At 39.4% G+C, this 21,809-nt stretch overlaps 2 protein-coding genes across 6 annotated transcripts in view; both read right to left on the bottom strand.

Annotated features, from left to right (window-relative positions):
* Positions 1-1,314: 1,314 nt before the first annotated feature.
* Positions 1,315-3,955, bottom strand: LOC102685074 (coiled-coil domain-containing protein 177-like). The gene has a single exon (XM_006638494.3). It carries the CDS (start codon positions 3,661-3,663, stop codon positions 1,882-1,884), a length of 1,782 nt encoding a protein of 593 aa, XP_006638557.2. The 5' UTR covers positions 3,664-3,955; the 3' UTR covers positions 1,315-1,881.
* An 8,470-nt stretch (positions 3,956-12,425) lies between these two features.
* LOC102684876 (equilibrative nucleoside transporter 1) overlaps positions 12,426-21,809 on the bottom strand; it is a 42,460-nt gene continuing 33,076 nt past the window's right edge. For all 5 annotated transcript variants that reach the window (XM_069179993.1, XM_069179990.1, XM_069179992.1 and 2 more), the window contains 4 exons: positions 21,422-21,530; positions 17,339-17,424; positions 14,300-14,499; positions 12,426-12,632 (listed from right to left, as the gene is read on the bottom strand). In XM_069179993.1, the coding sequence (XP_069036094.1) occupies positions 12,521-12,632; positions 14,300-14,499; positions 17,339-17,424; positions 21,422-21,530 (507 nt within the window). In that variant the 3' untranslated portion in view covers positions 12,426-12,520. The remainder of the gene's footprint in view (positions 12,633-14,299; positions 14,500-17,338; positions 17,425-21,421; positions 21,531-21,809) is intronic.

Genomic DNA, 21,809 nt, shown 5'->3' with positions numbered 1-21,809 from the left:
CCCATGGGAACGCACAGTACCAGTTCAATGGCTATTTGTGCCTGATTGTATTATAGCATTGGAATAGATCAATTAAACAGAGCAAGGTAAGTGATTAATGTAAGCTTTCTTTCAATTTTTAAAACACCACAAACCTTTCAGTACAAAAACATTACTTTTTTGTCATTTGAAAAATAAAAAGTACCTCACATTAATCTTTGGTTAGAGGCCAATTTAAAATACCTTGCTTTCACACATGACAATACATGTTTCTCTAGTATAAAATTCTGCTAATTTGAACTTGAAACTCTCTTTGCCGTGATCATTTTTTTAACAGCCTTGTATACAAGAAATACCAGAAGTGAGTGTCACTACAAATACAGTAGATATAGTTTAAATTTTACACTTGAGCTGAGAGAAAGACTTATCTAAAGACTTTTTCAAATATCCAAAAGTATTCAAAAATCCTGTAAAAGCTAAAGTCACCTTATCCAACTACATCAAAGTGAACAATAAACCAGGTCCCCAAGAACACAAGCTGAAATGACAGGCAGATTTCATTTGGGAGGGAAAGCAAGGCATGTCTTCACACCAGGAGTCTGACAAGTGCAGCTTTGTTGAAATTCTTGGATGAACAAGAGAACAAATTGGCAGAATAACACTGGTCTGTAAACTTTCTTCTATTTTAGAGTTTTTTCTCAAATAGCAAAGATAGTGTTCTTGATTACTTTATTCTTAATATCCTCCCTCTTGGCCACTGTGCAGCCTGCAAATGTCAAGAAGCATGATTAGTTCAAACTTATTAAAACCACAGTATGCTCATGCCTTTCTTTTCATTCTACTTTTTATAGTACCTCTGGTCTGATCGCAACAAGATGTCTCCTGGCAAAAGACAAAGCAAGAATAGCAGTGATAACTTCATTTTCAAACATGTGAGAAAATTAAGATGGATCCTACTGTAAAGGTTTCTGGACAAGGGTGAAGAAACTACCCACCCCACCTACTTATTTTCTAGCATGCAAATAGGCACCAGCATGTGAGCAGCGTAGCATAGTGATTAAGTCTTTGGCCTCACAACTGACAAGTTGTGAGATTTGAGCCCTCGCTGCAGACTCTGTTGTTGTACCTTGAGCAACATATTGTGCCCCAGATGCTCCAGCTGTATAAATAACTTGAGAACTGTGGGGACTTATTTGGTTGCTCATGTCTAGAAAGCAGGACTAGCTCTGGCTCAATGAGCTATTCTTGTGGCTCGAATAGAATTGCCTACCTAGACTCCAGGATAATAATGCATTAAGTGGCTGAAGGGAAGAGTGACCAAACAAATACACTCCATAAAAATTCAAATACAGTTTATACTTAAGTAGTTTACACAGACTCAAGTTCACATAAAGTAGGGTCAGAATCAGTGTGAACTCCTGAAATGCACAGTGTGCAAAATAAGAGCGCTGTGTCCTGAAGCCACACCTGGCTCCAGGTCAGCTGTCTTCCTCAAACAGTACCTGCAGCCTGGGGCTTTGCTTTTAGGGCGCCAGAAATAAAAATAGTATGAATTTCAAATGTGTCCCATGTTATTGTTCCATAGTGCTGTAAAACATAATATAGTTAGCTGAGGAAGTACCTTCCAAGTCACTGACTTTGCGAGCTTGAACATTTCCATATTTGTGATATGAAAAGGTGAGGATGAAAATGTAACCTATTGCAGCTTAATAGGATTCTAGCTCTTCTCTTTCTGATAAGGACCAGACAAGTTTTAGTTCATTTTAAACAGCGAAAAATAAAATAAATGATTATTTTCACCACAATCATCAAAAATACAAATAAAAAATGTATAAAAATCTTCACCAATTGCCACAATTGTTGCGAAAATCAGATGCTGTGTCATGGCGCTGAGTTGTGACCTCACAACTTGATCCTGGAGAGGCTGGCCCTGAGCTGGGCCTCCAGTGCCATTTGGTCAAAGGAACGACTGTGAATCTGCTCCCTCACCTTCTCCCTCATCTGGAAAGAGGCGCGTGCCACCTTGCGAGACTCCTCCACTGCCGCCTCCTTGTCTCGCAGGAGCTGCTCACTCCTCCTGTCCTTCACTGCGATGTCTGCCTTCAGCTGCTGCTGCAGGGTCTCCTGTTCCTCCTGCACCTTCTCGTACAGCAGGCGGTGGGATTTGTCCTTCTCTGTGTTCGCCTGCCTGGCCAGCTCTGCTCTCCGCTGCATGAGCGTTCCCGCAACCTCCAGGGCTTGTCGCATCCTCCTGTCCATGACCTGAGCCAGGGCCTCTTTGTGTTTCTGACGCTCTCTCAGGTGTTTCTCTGCTCTGCTCTGGGCTCGCAGCAAATGTTCCTCCTCCCGGAGAGATCTCTCCTTCAGTTCCTGGAGGCGGGCCTCCAGCACCCTGTGGTAGTTGTTGCTGGACTTCAGCAGTTTCTGCTCTAGAGCAATCCTCTTCAGAAGCTCCTCAGCCTGGATCTGGCTCTCTACCTCTCTTTTAAGAAGCAAGTGTTTCACTCTCTTCTGCTGGTTCTCCAGCTGAATCTTCCTCTTCTCCCTTCTCTCCTTCAGCATCTTGCTCCGGCCAGCACGTATAATCCTCTCCTGCGCCTCCCTGCCCTGCTTCTCCCGGAGAGCTTGCTCCTCCAGCTCTTTCTCCTTCAGAAGCTGTTCCTGGCAGCGCTTCTTGCCATTTGCCTCCTGTTGGGCCATTTCCGTCTTCTCCTGCCGCCTTGCCTCCTGCTCCTCAGCCAGCAGCCTCCACCTATCCTCGTGCAGGATGGCCGACTGCTCCCTCAGGCTGGCCAGCTGCCTCTCCTCCTGCTCCACCCTGCGTCTCCGTGCCTCCAGCTCCAGCTGCCAGCGCTCCAGGCGGCAGCACCGCTCCTGCCTCCGCGCCCGCTCCACCCGCTCCTTCCGCAGGCTCTCCCGGCGCCGTGCCTCGTCCCGCCGCAGCTCCGCCTGCAGCCTCCTTTGCTGTTGCGACTGCTCCTCCTCGTGCTTCACCAGCATCAGGGCAGCGATCTTCCGGTCCTTTTCAGGCACGGTGATGCTCATCTGCCTTCGGATATCCCGTATCAATTTCTCCAGCTTCTTCTCAGTGGCCAGCGAGTGACTCAAGTCCCCCAGGCTGAAGCTTTTAGCAATGTACTCACGCAGGCCTGGGTGCTCCCAGCCTGCTCTGGGGGACTTGTGTTCTCTAGACTCCTGCAAAGAACGCCCCTTGGGGGATTCTGGCTTACTGGTATCCAATTCAGAAGACTTCACTCTCTTACTGGGTGCCCAGCCCTCCTCTGCTTTCTTCGCTCTGAAGTCTGAAGGCTGCATCACCGTGGACTGCTCAGCTGACTGCGGTTGAGCAGGAGTCCTTAGCGCTGTGGGAACAGGGGTCCTCCTACCCAATTCCTCCTCCAGGATCTTCTGTCTCTCCTCTCGGCATTCCCGAAGTCGCCTCCGACGGTCTTTTTCGTGAGCCTCGTACATTTCTGTCGCTTTCCTCAGCGGAGCGTCCGGGTTGTCCACCACGAACTCCGACAGGGCCCGGTGCAGCAGGTCCACAGGCCTGACCCCGAGTCGCGCACACGCCTCTAGCGACCGCGGGCTGGTCAGGACATACCTGCTCCCCTCGGCTGCGGTCGATTCGAAACTGTAAAGATCCAGGTGTAACATGGGAGAAGCGGGTCTGTCTGCTTCCATGTTTGAATTGTTTGAACTGTGGAGGTTCACTTCGATTTATCAATTTAGAAGTATATATCATTACACAGCGTAGGTTCTTTTAACTCACTGGATCAAACATCAGTAATAAGGATACGCACCTGTCTTGCATTTGGTTAGAAACAGTTTATTATTTTGACACGTCGTAAAATAAACCTGTGCAACAAACTCCGTTTTGTTGACACGGTGGATTGGCGTACAGACGCCGTTTTCGTCACCATGGCAAACCATCAACAAGAGTGAAGGATATTTTACAAGAGAGGCTTCTTCGAGACTCCCCCATCACTGGCTAGCGCCCCCTAGCCAGGCATGGTTACTGCACCGTTTATGTGGTCACAACGTCGAAGTAAATGTTCCCCCGTGGATAGCATACCAATCCACACAGACAGACAGTATTGGAACATTGCTACTTTTCCTTCTCTAAATTATTTTGGCATCAATCAAACCAGACTTGCAGTTGTAAAGATCACGGTGTAACATGGGAGAAGCGTGTCTGTCTGCTTCTATGCTTCGTTATATTCAGATACGTGCAACTCGGTGGCCATCTTAAAATTTTGACCGGTCGGGTTTCACTTCAATTTAGAAGCGTAAATCACTACACAGTGCAGATTCTTTTAACTCACTGGATACAGATACACACTTGACATGCATTTAATTAGAAACGGTTTCTTCATTATTTAAAAAAAACTTTTACCTTTTTATCTGGTAATTGGTTATAGGTGTAATGTCGAGGTCACTGGAATGTAAACGTACAATTGAAGAATATTTTAAGAAATGAACTTATTTTAGGAAGCAGAATTTATCTTCGCTTCGGGGGTGCAAAGAAAAGCAGCACAGAATAAAGTAATTGTATTTATGCAATGCAGTCAAATTAAAGCATTTCTTAAAATAAAATAGCTTACAGAAAATGTTAATTCATCAAGTCTAAATAATTTAGTGTGAACCTATGTAATTACCTGAAATTACATTTTAGTTTGTAGAAATACAACCAAAACTAAACAAAACCATCTAAACATCAATTTATTAACAAGTGATAATAGCACAGCAGATTTACACACACTGGTGAATGAGATGATTCTGGATAAAATAAGGCATGCAAACCTGCTAGCAGTTGGCAAAATTATGTTTTTTTAGACAAAGCAAACTCATGAGACTGGAGAAAAGGTCTGTGGACGCAGTTGCTGAGACTGTGGAATGTTCTCACGCTTAGTGTGAACGCTGTTTAATTCTCATCACACCAGACCACAATACAGAGAATGTTGGGCGGAAGCTGTGCCTCTTCCCCTGTAGCCTGGAGCATGTGTAGCCAGGGATAAGTGTGGGGCACAAATGTGTGCTGGGGATGAGTGTGCACTGGGCACAAATGTGTGCTGGGGATAAGTGTGCACTGGGGCACAAATGTCTGCCGGGGATGAGTGTGCACTGGGCACAAGTGTGTGCCGGGGATAAGTGTGCACTGGGCACAAATGTGTGCTGGGGATGAGCTTGCTCTGGGCACAAATGTGTGCCGGGGATGAGTGTGCACTGGGGCACAAATGTGTGCTGGGGATGAGTGTGCACTGGGCACAAATGTGTGCTGGGGATGAGTGTGCACTAGGCCACTGGACAGCAGAGTGAGGAAGTGAAAATTGTGAAATCAATGAAACTAGGAGATCTGAAATATCAGTACTGCATCAGGGTGGTGTACTTTCTTATTGGACACTGGAAAGTTTTAAAAGTTTACTTACCAATTAATACACCATTCTCCATTTCTTTATAATTTAATTTATATTTTAAGTTAGCAGAATCATTTGGCATTTTAATAATTTTCTATTTTGCTGTGTGGAACATTTCTGATTAACACAAATATTTTGACAAAATCTAAAGGTGTTTAACAGTCTTTTCAGATGCCAAGATAAATATTAAAATTTACTGCAGTTAAAATTGTAGTGTTTTCCCACAAGGGTTTGATTAATTCGGTAATCAGGAGTGTTTCTCTTTCTTACTGGCAGCTTACATATAATTGCTTACACTTATATAGTGCTTTTCTGGACACTCCACTCAAAGCGCTTTACAGGTAATAGGGATTCCCCTCCATTAATTACTTTTTACTTTTTACATAGACTCAGATGACACAGCACAAGAATAAGAGAGAGAGCCCTTTTGTTTAATTCACAACAAGCTCACTGTTATGTTTTAGATTGTTTCTTTGAATCAGAAAGTTCATTACTTGCGTCATTATTTTATGTTTACATATTTGTCACTTTCTATTTTTTATTTCTATGTAGAATTATCATAGTAATAATGTTTAGTAACATTGCTACACAATAGTTCTACTAAAATGCTTGACTGCACTTGTGCAAGAGACTCCAGCCAAACTGAGATTAAAGGGCTAATTCTCTAAAAACACTGAGCTAAAAATTTTGATTTGTATTAATCTGCATTTTTGCTTCTCTCAACCATGTTACTTCTTGTAGGGACCAGCCTGTTGTCACCCACGTGGCAATTGCAGATGACAGATATTTCCATTTTTAGTATTTTTACTTCTATGTTAAAAAACACCTTTTTACCTGCTTGGTATAAATATGATTTCAAAACCATTTGCTAGTCACACATTAGCCAGTATTTTCAGTGTTGGTGTGTTGCTGTTCATTAATGTCTCAGCAAGTTTGTGATAATGGATGAGACCTGGACAAACCTGAGATAAGAGCAACGTTTGTTAAACCTATTAAACACAGAAGAAATCAAGCAAATCAAAAGTACTCATACTTTTCTGAAATGGAAAAAATAGCCTATCAAATGGGCACCATTGCCAATGTATATTGATAGAAAGATTGCCACTGGTAGCTCTATCTCTTCAGATGTCAGAAGCTCAGCAAGGCTGGGCCTGCTCAATACTGGTTTGAGACCTCTAAGGAAAAAAAGTTTCTGTTTGAAAGGGGGGTTTACGGCAGTAGGTGGCACTCTTTTTTTCACCAGAATTTCCAAGCCAGCGTCCCAATATAGTGATCATGGACACTGTATAGGAGGCACTGCCGTTGAGATGAGAACCATAGGCTAAGGTTATCGCTTCTTGATTATTAAAGACCTCATGGCACTGTTAAGAGTTAGGGGTGTCGACACTAGTGTCCTGTCTGAATTCCTTTCTGTTTATGTGAGGTTGCCAACCTTCCTGATCTCCCTTAATTCATTTCTGGAAGCATCTTCTCACTTCTGATTGCTGTGCATTGGAGCTGCTCATAAATAATCATTTCCTTTTGTGGGTGAAATATGTTCCTTTAGAAATATGTTCCTTTAGACACTTTGGAATCCGGTGAGGTAAAACCACTGAATTATTGCAGATAATCTAATAATGGAGCCAAATAGCGGAGAAGTCACTAGCTGAGCTTTAATAGTGGAAAACAGCTGTCTTTCAGGTGCTGTACTTACACAAGCTAAATAGTGAGGTTACTTCTGCTTAGCTCCTAGCCAAGGAAAGTCACACGGATTTCCGGTGTCTTATTACTCATTACAGAGCAGCTGCCTAGCACGTACCCATGAGCTGGTGCAACCAATGTTCTGAAGTTTTATATACAGTAAAAGATTGTCACTCAATTTCTATTTTTTATAGCTTGCAAAGACATTTTATTTTTTTCCTGCTGTTTTTTTATTATTATTATTAATAATAATAATTATTATTATTACTTTTCTTGCATGCATTGGAAGCAAGGTCAATATAACCTTTTAATCCTGTTAAAAAACATTTAACAGAATAATATAACTTTTATTAGAACAAATCATTTTAATTACATAATATACATAAGGTATTATGTATTGCTAATTTGTATGTGTAGATGGAGTGTTTTCATAGTGTTTTAAGATTATACGTTTAAACTTCAGACATTCAGTAATACATCGTGTTTATTTTCAAGTGAGAAACACTTCCCATGTCCACTAGTCAAGAGTTTACTTTTGAGTATAAAACACTAAAACAAACGGCACTAAACCCTTTCCTCCACTACAACTCTCCAAGTCAGATCAACAATTTTTCAACTTGTTTTACCCAAGATTCATGTATTAGGACTTGGCATGTGGTGGACAGACTAATTTTATTCCAGAAAATATAACATTATCACTCTTCCATTTACCATAATCATGAACTCCTTACAGGTAATTCTCATCCCTGTAGTTCACTTCAGAGTGATGAAGAGGCTTATAATTCTAGCAGACATTTTTCATGAGGATTGTTCGTGCTCATTCCAAGACCTGTGCTCAGGAGATGTGTCTCACAGATTATTAGCAAAACAGCCATTCAAGACGGGTAATACCCACTGACTGGATAGCTGTATAGCTGCTATCTGCAAAAGGGCAAAGAAAACTAAATCTAGCAATTTAAGACCAATAAAACTTTCTTATTATGTGGTATAGGACAGTAATCATCATAACTAAAGGGTAAGCAGCAGTATGGAACAAGCTACCCAACCATGCTGTTGGCTGCATGAGATAAGGGAATCAATTAGCCACTAACTATTGAAGGGGCTAGGTGGTCCAAATGGCCTCCTTTGTAACATTTTTTATGTTTGGAAACGAGTTCAACAGGAGAAAGATAAGCTGTGCTTAACTTGTTAGTGTTCTTTGAAGAAGCAACAATGGTAACAAACACAACCCAAGCATAGGTTATTTTCAGATTTTCAGAAAGCCCTAAAGTTTATCAATTGATGTACTGTACCAGAACTGAGGACTGGCTAATGAATCGAAATTTGATAAACAGACACAAGGACCACCGCTATTCCTGATATATATAAATGACCCAGTTTCCTGTATAGTGAGATGAAAACTGCATTCCAGTGAAAGCTGTGGATAATGGCAAAACAGAAAGATTAGCCAACAGTGTAGAAGCGGCAAAGAACATTCAAAAAGCTTTAGATAAACTCAGCAATGTTTTATGTACAGAACTGTAGTGTTACATGCAAGTAGTGAAAACTAAATATAAACAGCCACTTTTTCAAGTCCAGTGTTTTCCATTTTATCTTTAAATAATGTGGAGAAACATTAAAAAAGTCAAACACTGTAGTTCAACTAACACATAGTTAAAAGTGTAGAATGTAAACCAGCTATTATTTTAAACGTACAATGCACTGTTTAGATCTCATTTGAGTATTGTGTAAAATGTTGGTTACTAGGACACACAAAAAAGATATTAGTATTGTGCCATCAGTCCAGAGAAGAGCAAACAGGAAAGTTGCTTTCATCCGCTAGTGTTTTCTTCTGTTATAATTCACTTTAATATTAATGTAGCCCAGTTTAGGTGGGAAGAAACAAATGTGTTCTCTAGCAATCTTTAACTCACATCAATGAGAATCTTCAAAACCTGATCCTAAATCAATATGAACTATACATGAGCAACCAATATGAAATATCGTAGAAGCTAATTACTTTATGAATCACACATATTTGACTGATTTCCCGATGTTAGATCAATATATCTGTCCAAAAGGGCAGTTAAATTATGCATTTAACTACAAATTACAGATTATCTTAAAACTAAATGGGTAAACCTTCAGCAGAAGACACTGTGTTTCATTAAGAAGGAACAACTGAGTGCAGAGTTCAACAGTGCAGAATGTTTAAGGCTTCCACACTACAGTACATATTGTATCATTTTATCAGCCTTCTGTGGAATTTCATACATATCCTTGTGACAGGTTGTCGTCTCACAGTATTTAAATTAAAAAATCCAAGAGCCTTGTTAAAGGATTGAAGGCCGATCAACAAACCTTCCTGATAAACAGACTCCTTGCCTTCAGAGATTAAATGTGATTAAAACATAGATGAAAAATCTTACTACTCTTATTACACTAATCAGTATTTTTTTTGTTTTAGTTGCATCCAAGAATGTTATCAGAAAACTAGTATTCACATATCTCAAGTCTTAAAATGATTGAATACAATAAAAGAAAAACTGAATTAATTGTTTGTGGACTTTGAACCATGAATACTCTGTAGGAGTATTCATTTTATTTAAAAAAAAACTTTGAATTGTTTTTTTGCAATCCTGTCAGATTTATTATACAGCAGTCTTTCAGAAACTAGTAATGAATTATTAAGATGATGCCAGGAAAGCACAAAAATGTATTCCATGGCTACTTTTATTTTGAAACCAACTCTATCCTTTTTTTAAATAAAAATAGAGTAAGTAAGGTGGTTTTAAGACTGCAAATGAATTCCACCTAAAACAGTTTCAAAAAGGGCTTAATCATGTGCAGATTAACTGGTGAACATTTAAAACATTTCACCTGCACAGGGCAGGATTAACAATACTCTGTAGCAGACAGGACAAAAGAGAAGCAGTGCAGTGGATGTGTTTTGGTCCTTTAAGCTTACAAAACATTAAAAACTCTTACGCTGCAGTTCTGCTGTGTGAAGACTTTCTTTAGGCCTGTTCAAGTTGTGGAACTTCACAACTGAACTACAGACAATAACACTCAAGACCAGTGGGACACAATAAACAAAATGTGATTTATTTAAAATGCACACACAAACTACTTTTCAGTTCCTGAATACATACAGATGTCTTTTTTGGCTTACTATTCTGAAGATCCCAACTGCATGTAGAGCTGCTGATTGCTCTTATAAAAATAACCATTAGATTAATGTTTTTATAGGTTATTTTGAGTGCAAATCCAGGCTATATTGTATTTCAATATTGTAGTTCAAAAAGAAGAAACTGAATATTTCTAGATGAACAGAAAGTGGACTCAATTTTCATACTCCAGTTCTGGCTGGAGTGGCAGCAGCTGTTGCAGAGTAATAAAATACAGCAGAAATAAAGCATTTCAAATGTTCAAACATATTCTCAAATCTGCACTACGGATCCCGGCATCTTTTCAGTCCGGAAACTGCTGTCTTTCTCTCTCCTCAAAGAATTCAGATGTTCTAGCTGCTACCACTTTAAAACAAGCTCCTTTACAATGATTGCACTCATCGGACTATAAACTACAATAAAAAAACAAAGCACAGCAAATTTCTTAGAATTAAACAGTTAATTGTTCTTTGACAAAACTTACATAAATAAAAAATTCTGTGTGAAGGAACAAATGCATTTTAAAATAGAACAGGACAATACTTTAATACTGTGTTTTATTTTACAGATTGAGATTAAAAAGATCTTAAATCTTGTTCTTAAAACCAATACACATCATTCGATTCCAAACGGTGCCCCAGACAATGGAAGAGCTGAGCTGATTAAACCAGGGGGGTCTCAGACAGAGCTGAGAGTCATCTCCAGGAGCATGATCTCAGTTACAAAATACTGCCCTTTCTTCAAAAGTGTATTTCTAAATAACAGCCTACAGAAAAAAGAAAACATTACTATCTTGTAATTGAAACATTTTATCTTGTAAAGAAAACATTTAAATTGTTTTTTCTACAAAGTGAAAGTTTTATTTAAAAAAATGCATTATTGCCACTGTTTAAAAAAAAACTCAAGTGGGATTCATGTCAGTTCATTTCACTTACACATGTGATCAAAATACAGTCAAACAGGTGTGAGTTAAATTTACTATTTAAATTTTTAAAACTTTAAAAATGTAAATACTATGACTATAGCACAGAGGTAATAATACAATAATATATATGATACAGCTGTAATACTTCATCAGATTCATATTCACATTCTATACATCTACTGTTAAGAAATATAAAAACACTGTGAAGGACTTCCCTGTGGGACTTGTCCAAAGTAAGTGCTGAAAGGGGGTATTTGAGTCATGAGAAATCTTAATGAAAGAAACTACCAGAAATGTTCTCCCCTATTTAAGTGACAGTAAGTAAACCCTTTCTTTTGTGTTAGTGCAACTTACAATGTCTTTCAAATACTAAATTCAAATGCAATACTTTAAATAGCAGTGGGTTCTACTTTATGTAGCCCACCACAGACTAAAATAAAAAATAAATTTTAATTATAAAATAAAACAGGCCACATTGTAAAATCATGACTGATTTTTTCTGACTAAAGAGTGCATACAGAAATATAAAATCATCTTAAGAGCAAGTAAATCTAAAACCCTTCTGTATTTACAGGGGATATGCTCATATACGCAATATAATCAATCACCTTCTGAGATCTCCATTATCAGTGTGGCTCAGATCAAAATGGTTTAAAGTCAAGAGCATGGTTTCATTCCAGCATCCCCAGACAAGTAAAAACAGGCTTAATCAAAAGCATAATCAAAAAACATTAAGTGGCACTCTAGAAAACAAGTATTCCCTCAAATGGAGGACTTCCTTCATTCTCCAATAAACAATGTAAAAGCTAGGCCAGCACTTTGTAGAAACACAGCTTCTGATTTACCAGTTATATCCAACAGGGGGAAGCCTTATCTGCCCTCCATGGTCACCACATTACCAGCTGCTCTTGAGCTAAAATCTTGGAAGCCCTTGAGATTCCCTGAGGTGAAGCTCAGGTGAAACTATTGAGAAAAAATCAGTTGATCGACCAACAGCCCATTGAGTCTCAAATAAACAGAAAAATGCACAATCCAAAAATAAAAAATTATACATGCACATGAAAAGCAGAACGAAGGGCAGGCAGCTTAAGCAGCATGAATTTCTGTATGTTCTATACTTCTGTTCTGACATGAAGAGTCCTTTGTTTCAAGGAAGTACAGAACCTTCCATGCAGCAGTGGAAGGTTTTTTTGTTTTTTACCATCTTATGTCAATCTCAGTGCTCTTCCTTTTAAAAAACATTAATTCTAAAACTAAGAATTTAAAAAACACTAATTAACCAAGTGACTGCAAAACTGCTGCAGAATCTTAAAGGGGGAATCCTTGGTTGATCTTTTCCCTTGCGGAAAGAAAGAGGTGAAGAATCGGTCCTTTTACACGACTGCTCGGAAGAGGAAGGAGAGGGCGGCTCCCAGCGCCAAGCCCAGAGACAAGAAGAAGGCCATAATGGCTCCAGCCGTCTCGGCCTCATGAGGCGGCACTTTCCTGTGGAGGACCAACATAAAACATCCTGAGTGTTACGTCACCTGTATGTCACTGAGGAGCCAGGGAAACCCACTCACAATCTCAGTTCTCAGCCTTCCCACCCTGCAACTCTTGGGAAAGATTTAAGATTAAGACTTAAAGATTGAACATTTAATAATAATAATAATTGCTTACACTTATATAGCGCTTTTCTGGACACTCCACTCAAAGCGCTTTACAGGTAATGGGGACTCCCCTCCACCACCACCAATGTGCAGCCCCACCTGGATGATGTGACGGCAGCCATAGTGCGCCAGAACGCTCACCACACATCAGCTCCCAGTGGGGAGGAGAGCAGAGTGATGAAGCCAGTTCAGAGATGGGGATTATAAGGAGGCTGTGTTTGGCAAAGACCAGGGGGAAATTTGGCCAGGACGCCAGGGTTACACCCCTACTCTTTTCGAGAAATGCCCTGGGATTTTTAATGACCACAGAGAGTCAGGACCTTGGTTTTACATCTCATCCGAAGGACGGCACCTGTTTACAGTATAGTGTTCCCGTCACAATACTGGGGCATTAGGACCCATATGGACCAAAGGGTGAGCACCCCCTGCTGGCCCCACTAACACCTCTTCCAGCAGCAACCTTAGTTTTTCCCAGGAGGTCTCCCATCCAGGTACTGACCAGGCTCACACCTGCTGAGCTTCAGTGGGTTCCCAGTTGTGAGTTGCAGAGTGATATGGCTGCTGGCTGGTAAAAAAAGTAAACTTAAAGGTTTACTGAAGTGACAGATGCATTAAAATTAACTTGTTATAGTCTATAATACCAGCAGTTGTGAAGTGGATATTTATACATGGTTCAATGCCATGAATTAAGGAGAATGCCAGTTCTGAAGAATACAGCAGGGAATAAACTAAAACTAATGTGGAGTGAAGTAAATACAGAGAAAAAACACCATCATTTGGGAATTTTTTAACATCCAAATTCAGTCATTCTTAATTTGTTTCAAATATACAAAACAAACAATGTCCAGGTCTGTGTAAAAGTCAGAACACTATCTACAGTACACTATTGGTTTGTGCTGAGAACCAAGACACTCTGTCCCTGGAAACTGAAAGTACTGTTTGCATAAAGATCTTAAATTAATATTTGGCTGAGGCTGTTATTGAAAGCAATTTTACATCTGGACCCATTTAAACAGCCGGGTATTATACTGAATACTTTCATTTAAAGTATTCACCAGCTCAAGGTTACAAACTTCCAGTTACAAGTCAGGTTCAGCTGTAAGGTGACACAGCTCAGGCTTGACCAACAATGAGTTTAAGCCTTTTTAAGATTTTCAAAACGAGTTGTGCTTCTCATATGATGCAAACAAGAAAACTATATTTTTCCTCCTGTGACTATGCACATCCACTTTCTCATGTCTTGTAAGTAGTGTGTAAGGCCTACTGTCTAGGCTGTTACTGTACATGAAAATCTCTTCTCAACTAACTCATCTGGTGAAATAAAGAGTAATGTAGCACTGCTCAGTGATGTAAGGCAGGCTTGGCTAGGCTCAAACTCAAGTTCAAGATCGGCTCAGTGGAAAAAGGGTTTAGAAAACTACAGGACTGGTGCACTGATTTCAAGGCCTGCTTCTCTGTTAAATGCAGATTCAAAGCATTACATGTCTGTGAGTGAGTTCTTACTTGGGCCCAAAGCACATGCAAAGGCTGGCAAGGTATCCATTGGAGAAGGCAAAGACAATCATGAAGATGATGAACCAGACATCGTGCGCGAAGATCACAGGCAGGTTCACTCTCTTCTGGACGTTACACAGCATGAACAAGGGTACGAACACCACACGGGCAACCACCAAGATAGGCAAAAGCTTGCTGTCCTTCCCTGGCTGGGGAAAACGGAAAAACATTCAAAAGAATTGCAAATGCTGAATGGCACATAACCTTTTTCATTTTTTACCCATTATTGTGAAGTCACTTATTTCTGGTAATTCCTAGTAAGATACATGGCAATTGCTGGAGTTATCTCAGGTTTGGTTAAAGCCATCATGGCCTCTAGAAGTAGGAAAGGGAGGCATTAAGGCACTAACATTAACAGTCCTGCATGCGAGCAATTCTGGACAATGGCCTTCTTGCTTTTGCTAGCTGTACTCAGTGCCTTTGTTTTATTCAAAAGCAAAAACACTCATGGAAAGTGCCACAGCCCTTGTATTTCTTGTGAGTTTAAGTACTGATGAACATAAGGAATGAATTAGAGAAAGAGAGGCTAAAAGACAAGTCTTGCAGCCAGGATGAATCATAGTTCCCTCTTTGCCAGCTGTTTTTTTCCTGTTCTTTTGTGGTTTGGATGTTCTTTTACAGGCAGTCTTTAAGAAGGGGCCCTGCTGAGGTCAGTAGAGCTAAGACCATCCAACCAGGCCAGATGACCCATTCTCCCATTTCTCCTGTGCGGTGTGCTCAAACCTTGTTCTTCCCCCTGTTGTGCATTTAAACTACTTTACTTCTCAAACCTTATGCTGCACAGTCTTCCAATTTCTTCTGGATTCAGATTATTTTTTTTCCCTCACAGCAAACCTTCTGTGCACTCTGTCTCTGTGATCCATATCCGCCTCTTAGTCTCACCAATCATCACTGTATCTACGATCTCCTTTAGCTCTTCCCTGTGCACCAGGGGACACTGGGCTAGGAGGGCATGTCCTTCGGATTACATTAATTAGAGTCTACTACCCTGTCTGGAGACTACTTACATATTACACATCTCATGACACTGTTTGTAAGAACAGAAGTGTTAACTCTGGTGTCCAAGCAAACTTTCATTTTAGGTTTTAAATTTTAGTACAATGAGACACTTCTAACTAAATCTAAGTACATTCTCACAGCTTCACCTGAGCTGCTGGTGCAGAATGGCTGCCTCAAGTCACCAAGGTGGGGCTTCATTTCAATGCTGGACGAAGGGTTGATGTTTGTGCCCTTTGACCCAATATATATCTACACAGAGGAGTGGCCAAAGCTAGGACATGGTATTGAAATCTTTTATGTGATGTGATGCTTATTCCATATTCTACGTTTGCTGAGAGTTTGCTGATTTTATATAAACATAGAATTGTGAGCGAGAATTGAGAATTGTATAGATGTGCACATAATGGAAACCTTATTATGATCTACAGTGTCAATAATTATGTAATTTTGATTCCGGACTGCATTTAATGTTCTTCATTCTGACAGTGTGGTGGCAGAAACAAGCATCTACAGCCTTGTGTAGTACAAGGACTTTTTGCAAAACTAAACCATTTCTAAACATTAAGGGCTGCACATATCCACTGCCAGACAGCCTAAACATGGAAAATATTCAAGACCATAGAGACTCTAACAGGGCCAGTCGTAGCATCTAAGATTGAGTAACATCTAAGGATCAGAGGCCTCTCTTGCTGTGGCTTGTGAGTGTTCATGCTTCAGCCTTTAGAAAATTACTGAAAAGAATGGTGTTCATGTAAGGATAACCAGGAAGAAACCATTGATTTCTAAAATGATTATTGCCACCCACCTGACCAAAGAGTGTCTGGATGAATCACAAGACTTCTAATAGGATGTTCTCAGGACAGACGAGTCAAACGCTTCTGGCACCAATGAAATGTTTTATGCAACAAAAACCAAACTGCCTTCCAGCTGAAGGCCTTATCCCAGCCATCAATCATGGTTCGGGACTGCTTGGCTGCCTCAGGACCCAGATAGACTGTCATCATTGATAGAGCCATGAATTCAGAGCTGTATCAGCATGTTCTGGAGAACTACACCCATCCATAAAAAGAAACTTTGCATTTGGATTGGCCAAGTCAAAGTCTGGACCTAAACCCCATTTAAATGGTATGGCATAACCTGAGCCGTTTCCGACTTGATGAGAGTTCTACAAGAACTGGGCCAAAAGTTTCTAAAAGCAGTATTCTTTGTGTACTGCATTTAATTAGGTTGGCTCCATCTTTTATAAAGACTCCAATTATCTTTATAAACATCCAACTACATTTTAGGTCTAATATATACAAAAACATGGAGCAAATTGGGAGGTTCACAAACCTTTTCTTAGAACTGTAAAACTTGCTTTAAACCATTATAGTTTTTAGAACGGTAACACCAAAATGTTTTGGTACAATGTTGAGAAATTAAAATCAGATGTTAATTTCACAGCATATTCCTTACATTGTACAGTTTGTGCAAGAAGGAAAACACTTCAGATGCAGTAAATATTTTCCATGATTCCACTGTTTATCAGGGAAAAACTCCCAAGACAAACACCCCTTGCCAATTCATTATGGGATAGTATTTTATTTGAAACCATAACTGAAACAATGTGGTTTCCAGATCAGAGCAACAGAAAACAAAAAAATGTTTGTTTTCACCAAACAAAAAAGTAGTACATAATTCCAATCAGTGGTTCTTAGACAGCAGGAGAGGAGCAGAGAGAGGAGCTGCAGCAGGAGAGGAGCAGTGAGAGGAGCTACAGCAGGAGAAGAGCAGTGAGAGGAGCTGCAAAATGAGAGAGGAGCTGCAGCAGGAGAGGAGCAGAGAGAGGAGCTGCAAAAGGAGAGAGGGGTTGCAGCGGGAGAGGAGCAGAGAGAGGAACTGAAGCAGGAGAGGAGCAGAGAGAGGAACTGAAGCAGGAGAGGGGAGCTGCAGCAGGAGAGGAGCAGGCAGACAGAGGACTGGAATGCTAAGTTGGAGGCTGGAACTCACCCACATGCAGATGGCAGTCAGGCTTCTCCCAGCCCAATCCAGCAGGTTGAAGAGCAGGAAGCAGGACACAGGGATGAAGTACTTACCTATAGAAGCAGAAGAAAGAAGCCAAAGCAATTCAAAACTAAAACATCTTTAATTATTAATGCAGTCAAGTTTTCTGAAACTATGCCTTTTTGAACTCTATTGGCCACTTGTGTCCTACAGGAATGTAGGCTCTTTGAGATGAATTATAAAATTTACAACTTTGATTGCGAGACATTTTATTATTTTAAATATGCCTTTGTGTGAAATAAAAGACAAAAATGTCAGGGTTACCAGTGAGACAAACCCAGCACTGTAACTTAATCAGTAAAATCCCAGATTTGGAACTGCAGAGTGTCTGCTTATAACACCTTAGTAATACACACAGTAACAGACTAGTCCAGAGCAACAAATATACACTGACTGTTATATAACTTTTACTACTGGATTTATGTTGGTCGGAGAACTAAAATGTCTTCTTTGCACTCAGCAGGATGAGAGCCATCAGTTTCTGTCACAATGAGGATGTAACACACACAACAGCTACAACAACCACATCTACAACAGAACCACCAATTTCAAGGTGTAGAAACAGTTCTGGTGTCTTGAAAGACTCTGGTATTATCCTCCAATAATTATTATAGGCCTTATTTTTAATCTAACACAAATGGATCTTCTATCTTTCCATTACAGAGGTAACTGTTTCCCTTAAATTCTTCAGTACACTGCACAACTGTTAAGCTCTTTTGCAAAAGGGAATTTTATTGGTTTAGCAAAAGGCTATGTTAAATAAATGTGAAATTCTCTCCCTTCTCTCAGAGGGGTTGGCACTGAGACAGATCTACTCCAGTCTGCAGCTCCCCTCTTGTTCCTCATGAAGGGGGCAAAAGAGTAAATAATAATAATAAACTTTATTTATCGAGCACCTTTCATACAAATAGCAGCTTAAAGTGCTTTACAAACCAATGTAAAAATAAAATCTAAAAATTAAAAGATATACATTCAGTTGTAAAAAAAACACAGTAATACAGTAAAGCAACATAAATGTCAATTTATTCTTAAAGAAGAAAAAAACAGAAAAACGAATTTAAGCAAATGAAAAAGATATGTTTTCAAATGTTTTTTAAAACAGTATACCAAGCTTGACTGCCTAATGGTAATGTCTAGTGGTAGTGAGTTCCATAATTTAGAAGCATAAAAACAAAAAGCGGCCTCTCTACTATTTCTGTACTTCATATGTGGTATTTGCAGATCTCAGGTCACGTATAGGAACATATAAAGACAGGCATTCAGTAAAGTATACAGGTGCTAGGCCATTTAAAGCTTTACGAACTTTTAAAATCTATCATAGATAATACAGGTAACAGTGAAGTTCTTTCAAAAACAGGGGTGATGTGTGCTCTCCTTTGTGTTTTTGTTAGGATCCGTGCTGCTGCATTTTGAACAGGTTGTAGGGGATTTATTGTTTTCTTGTGGAGCCCACTAAACAGGGCATTACAATAATCAATTCTAGTAGTAACAAATGCATAGACAAGTTTTTCTGCATCGCCCTGGGATAAAAAAGGCCTAACTGTCGCAATGTTTCTTAAATGATAGAACGTAACTTTACTAACCTTATTCATATGAGGGACAAAACAAAGATCAGAATCTGGAGGTCTTCCGATTTAACACATGAAGCATAAGAGCCCAATTTATCCTGCAAGAGTTCTCTCTGAGTTTTAGTACCCAATATCAATATTTCAGTCTTGTCCTGATTCAATTGATCTTCAGATGGAATAGAGATATACTATACAGTTGTGTATCATTGGCATAGCTATGAAAATTGATCCCATGGTTCCTGATTACATTACCTAGAGGTAACATATACAATGAAAAGAGCAGAGGTTATAAAATGGAACCTTGCGGAACTCCACAAGAAATATAAATTTTTTTATGATTTATTTCCTAAAGCAACAAAAAACTGTCTATTCATCAAATGGGATTTAAACCATTCTAAAACCCTGAAAGACCCTGAAAGACCAACCCAGTTTTCAAGTCAATGGATCAGGATCTTGTGATCAACTGTTTCGAAAGCTGCACCGAGATCAAAGAAGACCAAAACAGAGGCATTATGTTCATTGGACCTCAGTCTCAGGTCATTCACAACACGGACCAATGCCGTCTCTGTACTATGGTTAGTATAAACCTGACTGAAATTTTTCCAAAAAATTGTTAAAGACCAGATATTCATTTAATTGAATAAAAACAACTTTCTCTTAAATTTTACTTAAAAAAGGTATGTTTCAAATAGGTCTAAAATTGCAAATAACAGCAGGATCCATATTAGTCTTTTTTAATAAAGGCAGTCTTAAAACTCCAGTTTATAGAGAGCAATTTACAATAGTTAAAACATCATTTGCACACAATCACAAACCTTGTTAAAAAAAGTTTGTAGGAATAGGGTCAAGATCACATGTGGAAGACCTTAATTTGTCTTTAACAGTTTAAAGTGTTTGAAGATTAATAACGGAGAAAGATGTCATAACAGATGTAGGCGACTGATCAGGACAATTGGGAAAATTGTTGTGGCTGTCTGAGCTATGTTCTGTCTAATCAAAGTTATTTTATCTTGAAAATGAATTGCAAACTCTTCACATTTTGTAGAAGATAAAACATCATAAGAAAAATTATGATTTTTTAACCCTACCAGAAAAAGTAGGGTTAATTAAACTGTCTATAGTGGAAAAAAGTACTTTGGTATTATCTTTGTGTTTGTTAATTACACTAGAGAAGTACAACTGTCTTGCCCTTTTTATGGAAGTATTGTAGGTAGAATTCTGTTCTCTCAGAATGTCATAATGGACCTGCAGTTTAGGTTTTCTCCATAAGCGCCATGATTTGCAACAATTTCTCTTAAGCTGACATATTTCTTCATTCATCCAAGGAGTTTTATGAGTGAGTGAGATTTTCTTCCATTTGGCTAGTGCAACAGTGTCAAGAGTTTCCCTAAGTTTAGCATTCAGAGCATAAACCAGATCATTGCAAGAGGGAGACATCGCTGTGCATGAAACATAATTTAAAATGTTTTTAAACTTCTGAGCTGTTTTTGAATTTATGTCATGCTTTTTAACATAACATTCAGGTGCTTTCTTCCTGACTTGAAAATTAAAATTTTGTGAAAGAATACACAAAAATGGTCCGATATCAGTACATCAGATATTAGTAACACCTCTGTGTCTAAACTTTTACAGACAACCAAGTCCAAGATGTGACCAAGTTTAAGAGTAGAACTATCCACATGCTTCTTATACTCAAACATCTCCAAGAGTCTAATGAATTCCATAGCGTTAGTGTATGATGAGTTATCAATATGCAAGTTAAAATTAACAGTGAAAATAATTTTATCATAGCTGGTAGATGCAACTGATAATGGTTCAGCAAATTACCCATGAAATCACCATTATACTTGGGAGGTCTATAAATAGCAACAAACAGCACAGAAGTATCATATATAAGAGTGAGTGCCACATACTCAAATGATAAAAACTAACCAACAAAATTTTACAGTTAAAATTACCACTGTAGATACATGCCACTCCCCCTCCTCGCCTTCCCTGTCTAGCAGCGTGCATAAATCTATAGTTGTCAGGAGCCAAATAATGAGGAAACTTGAGTACCCAGAGAATCCGGGAGAACAAGTCAACTCCACACAAAAAGGTGTCTGATCCAGACAATAATTCACATGTTAGCTAAACTGTATGGCATATGACCCAACATAGCACAGTCTATGCCCAAAAGCCCAGAGTGGTCTTGAGTGACTAAACATAACTGTAAATTGTTCGTCCTGACAAATTACTTCTGACCTTGTCAGTTTATGAGTTAATTAAATTGATGGGGAACAGAATATGAGTAGTAAGGTAAAAACCAAAGCTAAAGTTAATAACGGTGTTAAAAAGAGATACAGAAGAAAAACTGTCTTGGACAAAACATTCGTACACTTGCATTGATCCCAGGGACCAACTACTTCTGTTTGATTATATAAAGCCTCAGACGAACTGGGAAAGCACAGGGGCAACATACCCCAGGTGCTGTCCCCTGCGATTGTCGATTTGACATCTGCAGTCACAGCAGGGAACGTTCCGATGGTCACGGTGAACACGAAGCATACGGACAGAGCCATCACCCAGATCTGCAGGCAGGAAAGAAAATGCCTCTTCTGAACAGCAATGCCTTCTAAAGGGTCTCTTCTGAACAGTCAATATTTCCGCTTTTTTAAAAACAGCCATAAGAATTGTTTAATGACCAAGTATTCAGGACTTCCATTTAATGTTTCATCAGAAAGATAGTACCAACACAGTTTCTGGTTAGCACACTGGAGGACCGGTTTGGAAATACTGCTCTACAGAATTCGGAAGGTGTTATAAATAAAACTCTCATCTAAACATGTTCTTTGGAATGGTTTGGAAGT

The sequence above is a fragment of the Lepisosteus oculatus genome, chromosome 17 (genome assembly GCF_040954835.1).
Source record: "Lepisosteus oculatus isolate fLepOcu1 chromosome 17, fLepOcu1.hap2, whole genome shotgun sequence".
Taxonomy (NCBI): Eukaryota; Metazoa; Chordata; class Actinopteri; order Semionotiformes; family Lepisosteidae; genus Lepisosteus; species Lepisosteus oculatus.
Note: the sequence above shows the minus strand (reverse complement) of the source record. Positions and strands in the feature narration are given on the sequence as shown.

Excerpts from the sequence above, each read along its gene's own strand:
- LOC102685074 (XM_006638494.3), bottom strand. The coding sequence starts at position 3,663 with ATGGAAGCAGACAGACCCGCTTCTCCCATGTTACACCTGGATCTTTAC.